Here is a 4,961-nt window from a genome sequence, read left to right on the forward strand (position 1 = left end):
TGTTATAAAATGATATCAAATAATGACATTTTTTCTTTCTAAAAATAGGCTACACCATTGTGTCTTTTGCCATTCAATGTATCCATGAATATAATTTAATAAATACTGTATTGTAATGTTATTATTGAATATGTTTGTGAAAAATCATTATTGCATTTTTATGGTGAAATTTGATTGATTTTTTATATTTATTGATAATAATTCTGCAGAGTAAAAAGTAATTGAACAAATTGAATTCAACTAAAATGACAAACTAAAAAGGTTTAATTATTCACTTCTAAAAATATATTATATCCATTGCACTCTATGAGTAGTTCTGATAGTTATTTTACCAATTTTCGATCAAGGGTTTTTTCAATGACAACAAAGGTTTCCATAAAACAATATAATTTATTACAGTTGTATAAAATTTAAAAAATGTAAAATATATTTCTCAAGGAACAGCAGTAAATACAAACCTAAGGCACTTAATGCACTATATACAATACAAATCTATCTATACAATAACTACTTATATACAATAAATGCTAACGTTACATTAGATTGACTAGCATCCAGAATGGCTATAAAAATATGAGATTCAAAGATTGTCGTTTTGTGTTATTGGATATGCAATTTAAATAAATATCTAAAAATATGGCAGTATGGCACTAAAAACTCTACTTTCAATACAAAGGGCACTTTTGTTCGTACATATTTATTGTGATAAAACTAAAAACTAAATCTAAGGCGAGTATACGACACGGAATTACAAAAATCAGTCTTCTCAAAGGCACTACAATTAAGGGAAAATTAGCCACTCCGCTTAAAACTAAAATGACTCAAGAATTAATGTCGAACCGACGAAAATATACATAAAAAGAATAAACATATTATGACTCTTGGAGAATATATTAAGTATTTTACAGTCTCAAAATCACTGGAAATGGTAATAGAGAAGATCAGAAGATATAAACAAAAGAAAATAGTTGTTCAAGAGGGAGCAGAACGCAACTAGGTGGGTTGTTGGGACATGTGGTAGAGATCCTCGGACGACCCCTCTCTGTGTTTGAGGCCTTGCTGGGGCGCCCACTGGTACAGCTCGTCAGGGCTCTGCCCTCCGACCCCCGGGCACCCTCCGTCCAGGTGCTTGGACAGCAGGGACATCCTGGAGAAGGTCTTGCTGCAGTTGGTGCAGGAGTACTTCTTCACGTCGGAATGTGTCTGCAGATGGGCTCTCAGGTTGGAGCGGTCAGCGAAGGCTCGGTTGCACAGCGGGCACGAGAAAGGTTTCTCTCCTGTGTGTGTTCTGATGTGTCCTTGCAGCAGCCAGGGTCTGGAGAACGCCTTTCCACACAGAACACACTTGCAGGGCAGTGTGTGCGTCCTGATGTGCATCTTGAGTGCGCCTAGAGAGACGTACACCTTCTCACAGTACTTGCAGCTGAACGTCTTCTTGGCGGTGGAGTCTTCGTTGGCGGCGCAGTGGAACTGCTGGTGTTTGGAGAGTCCGGAGTAGGTGGAGTAGGACTTGGAGCAGAAGGGGCATTGGTATCTAGGAGCTCCTGAACTTTCCTTCACTCTCTTGCCGTATCCGGTGCTTCCTGTGCTGGAACCTCCGGAACTTGCGACACTTCCGGGGGAGGAGAGGTCCTCGGGTGTCAACGGAGGAGGGGAAGTTCCCAGGAATAAACTGTTGGACGTAGAAGACGTCGAGGAAGTCGGGGATAGACTGACGGGGTCGGTGGGTTGGTAAGGCATGTACAACTTGGGTAAAGCTGCTGCGGTGGGGCGGAACGCGTGGGGGGAAATATCTCTGGGAGCGTACGGTGATAGGGGCTGCTCCGAAGTGACTCTTGAGGGGTAGTAATGGCTGTACACGTCAGCAGGGGGTGGGTAAGGGTAGAGATACGGAGGGTAATGTGGTGCAATACGGTGCCACGCTGTAGGGGAGGTCGCTCTGTAAGGGTCTACAGGGGTATTGAGATTCAAAGGCTCCAGAGGTCCTCCGGAGGTCTTGCTGAGGAAGTGGTGTCCATGCTGACTCAGAGACGACTGCAGATGTTGCTGCAGCAGGGCTGAGGTGGCTGGCGAGGGAGGGCTGGATTCCACTGAGGGCTTCTTGGCGGAGATGAGAGCGACACCTGGGGGCGGTGTCAGCGTCTTGCACGTCAGACGGAGGTCCTCGGGCTTGGTACTCAGGTTCTCAGGCTCCGAGTTGTCGTCGTCTGCGGTATCTGCGCAACAAAACACAAACCATATAGCAATCTGCATGTGACAAATATAAAGACAAGAAATAAAAAAAATATATGTTCAACAAAACATCCCTATAGTTGGTAAAATTAATAACAAAATGATCAAGTAGCATATAAATATATCATTTTGTGGTTAATTTATTATAAACGGCATAACATTCGCGTTTCTTATCCCACCATGTCAACAAACTTAGTAGACTACGAAGCTGAACACCAGATTAATAATTCAAAATGCTTATTACTTTGACTTGTGCTGTAATCGTTAATTACCACATAATATGTACATATAGATTGCACAAAGAATTTAAATGTATTTAAAATTTAAACTAAATACTTTTTCAGATAAAGGAACAGTGTATTTTATATCAATCTCCCTTGAGTATTTTGAATACTTCAACTGCTTTCACACAATATAAAAGGCGAAATGAACGAAACGAGTACACTTTTTTTCATTATTAAAATTCCCACTGCAAATGATGCGTCACAAAAACTACTATAGTAACGAAATAATAAGAAATGTATACTATTAATTGGTTATAATTTAGAGAATTCCCAATTTTAATTAGGATTTAATAACAAACAGTACGCACGTTGACGGGCAGTGGGTGGTGAAAGTCTGGTCCAACTCCCCCTCACGGTGAAAAGAAAGTTAGTGGACATTACTTTCAACAAACGGTGCCATTAGATAAAGAATTCGTACAGTTGAAAGTGTGTTCACGTTTAATTGGCTAAAGTTTTATGTTGAAATTGTATAAATACTTAATTTTTCCATTTACTATACAACAATTAATTTATTAGGCTACGTTTTATTCTATTATTCAGAAGGCTTCTAAAATTATTAATAAGTACACATAGTTTTATAAAACATTTTAATGTTTTATATTTATTATAAATACATCAAGATGTAGATACAAATTACGTATAGATGAAGATAAAACCCCCATGAGTTTAATATTTTAAAACAAATATATATATATATATATATTAAATATATACCTACATAAACAAATAAAAATATTGTATTTATGACAATTCAGGCAAACATTGTGGTGTAGCCTATTTATTTGATATTTAAGTCGACGTTGCTTTAGTCATATTATTCCAATGTCCAATATCTTTGAGCTGTTTATTTTCATGATTCCATAGAATAAAACTAGTTCTAAGCTATTTTTATGTAGGGACGGTATTTTTTAAGTTTTAATTTATTGAGAAAAATGTTACAATAGTGCTCAAATAGTTTAATTCTTAAATAAACATCGCCCCGAAGAACTATATCGACAACAGCGTTACTATTGGGTCCATATCATTAAATTGTTGACATTTATTTACATGTTAGTTCAAAAAGTTATATCTTGAAAGATTAAACTTTATTTTTAAAATAAATGTAATATTATAAGCTATTATCGCAATATAACTTTCACAATATTTTCATGTTAATTTACTTATACTGTACTAAGATGGATAAAAATGAGCGATTTGGTTGGTAGCATTAACTCCGTAACACTACAAATGTTAGCTTAAAACTTACTGAATTTTACAGTATACTGTACTGTACTAAATTTACTGACTCTTTCCGAAAGTCGAAACTTGAAAATGTTAAATAATTCAATAAAATCCTTTTTCACAAAAGCAAATTATACACTATGTTATAAATATTAATTCCTTGAACTAAAATACAGCACTGCAAATTTTTAACTTCTTAAAGCAATAAAAATAAGATAACAATAACAGTATACATGAGGTTACAATTTTATTATTTATATACGCGAATTATAAAGATAGTTGGAAAAAATCTTAATGTAGTCTACCCTCACAATTTAAAAAGTAAAATACTTAGTCACTATCGATATTATTCTTATACGATAGCCAAATAATATTTACGGTGTTTTAAATTGAAATGTATCGAATAAGAGAACAGCATTTATTTCAAATTACAATCCGATACACAGCATTTTTAACGTAACACGATAATTATAAATTATAAAAGTTAATAAAATCGAAAAATCCACCGTACCTTTAATATCATCTTTGAACAAGTACACCGGTCGCTTCTTCAGCGGGCAGTTGCTGTAGTTGGACTTCTTAACAGCTCTCATTGTCGGTGTCTCCTCACTCACTCGCATGACGAAATATCACAACACTGAACTGAACAGAACTCGACGGCACTACACTAGCACATATCCACACGGCGAGGTCTACAGCAGGTATGAGGCGGGGCGGTAGGGACGCGCTTTATATACCCTTCCCCCACCACCGTGCCGCTGCAGGTGTACACATGCGCACGTGCCCGCCAGCCAATCAGAGGGCGCCGCCGCCGACCAATCACAGAGCGGCCTGCTCCACTGTAGCGAGCGGCGTTTTGGTCCCCAGTGTTGCGCCGATCGTTGTCAGGTGTGAATGAGGATTTTGTCGGAATTTCTTCGCGCACGCGACAAGAGAAAGTAGGAGAGGGAGGGGTTAGGAGTTTTTCCTTCTGTTTAGTACGCGTTGGGAATAATAGGTTGAATTTCAGTTTACTTTTGCATTTTTGTTAATTAAGTAGATTTGGGAATATTGATTATTCGTTTGCGGTTTACTTATAAAATATTTAAAGTATCAGTTTGTTTTAGGCTCCTGCAAGGTATTTGAATTAATTCTATATTCTATATTCTGTATTTCCAAAATTATTATTTTATTTAGTACTGAAAAACATAAGGTAGCTTTATTCAAACCCTAATTAATTTTAAA

At 37.0% G+C, this 4,961-nt stretch overlaps 1 protein-coding gene across 1 annotated transcript; it reads right to left on the minus strand.

Annotated features, from left to right (window-relative positions):
- Window positions 1-402: 402 nt before the first annotated feature.
- LOC129000105 (zinc finger protein SNAI2-like) lies at window positions 403-4,422 on the minus strand. The gene is made up of 2 exons (XM_054427001.1): window positions 4,249-4,422; window positions 403-2,216 (listed from the first exon to the last, which is right to left on the minus strand). Exons 1-2 carry the CDS (start codon window positions 4,355-4,357, stop codon window positions 994-996), a joined length of 1,332 nt encoding a protein of 443 aa, XP_054282976.1. The 5' UTR covers window positions 4,358-4,422; the 3' UTR covers window positions 403-993.
- Between the last annotated feature and the right edge of the window lie 539 nt (window positions 4,423-4,961).

This window comes from Macrosteles quadrilineatus, unplaced genomic scaffold (assembly GCF_028750875.1).
Source record: "Macrosteles quadrilineatus isolate MER2022 unplaced genomic scaffold, UCM_ALF_1.0 Scaffold_8__2_contigs__length_117827958, whole genome shotgun sequence".
Taxonomy (NCBI): Eukaryota; Metazoa; Arthropoda; class Insecta; order Hemiptera; family Cicadellidae; genus Macrosteles; species Macrosteles quadrilineatus.

Excerpts from the sequence above, each read along its gene's own strand:
- LOC129000105 (XM_054427001.1), bottom strand. The coding sequence starts at position 4,357 with ATGCGAGTGAGTGAGGAGACACCGACAATGAGAGCTGTTAAGAAGTCC. Across the intron at positions 2,217-4,248 it reads GTTCAAAGATGATATTAAAG|ATACCGCAGACGACGACAAC; the intron begins GTACGGTGGATT and ends TTTGTTGCGCAG.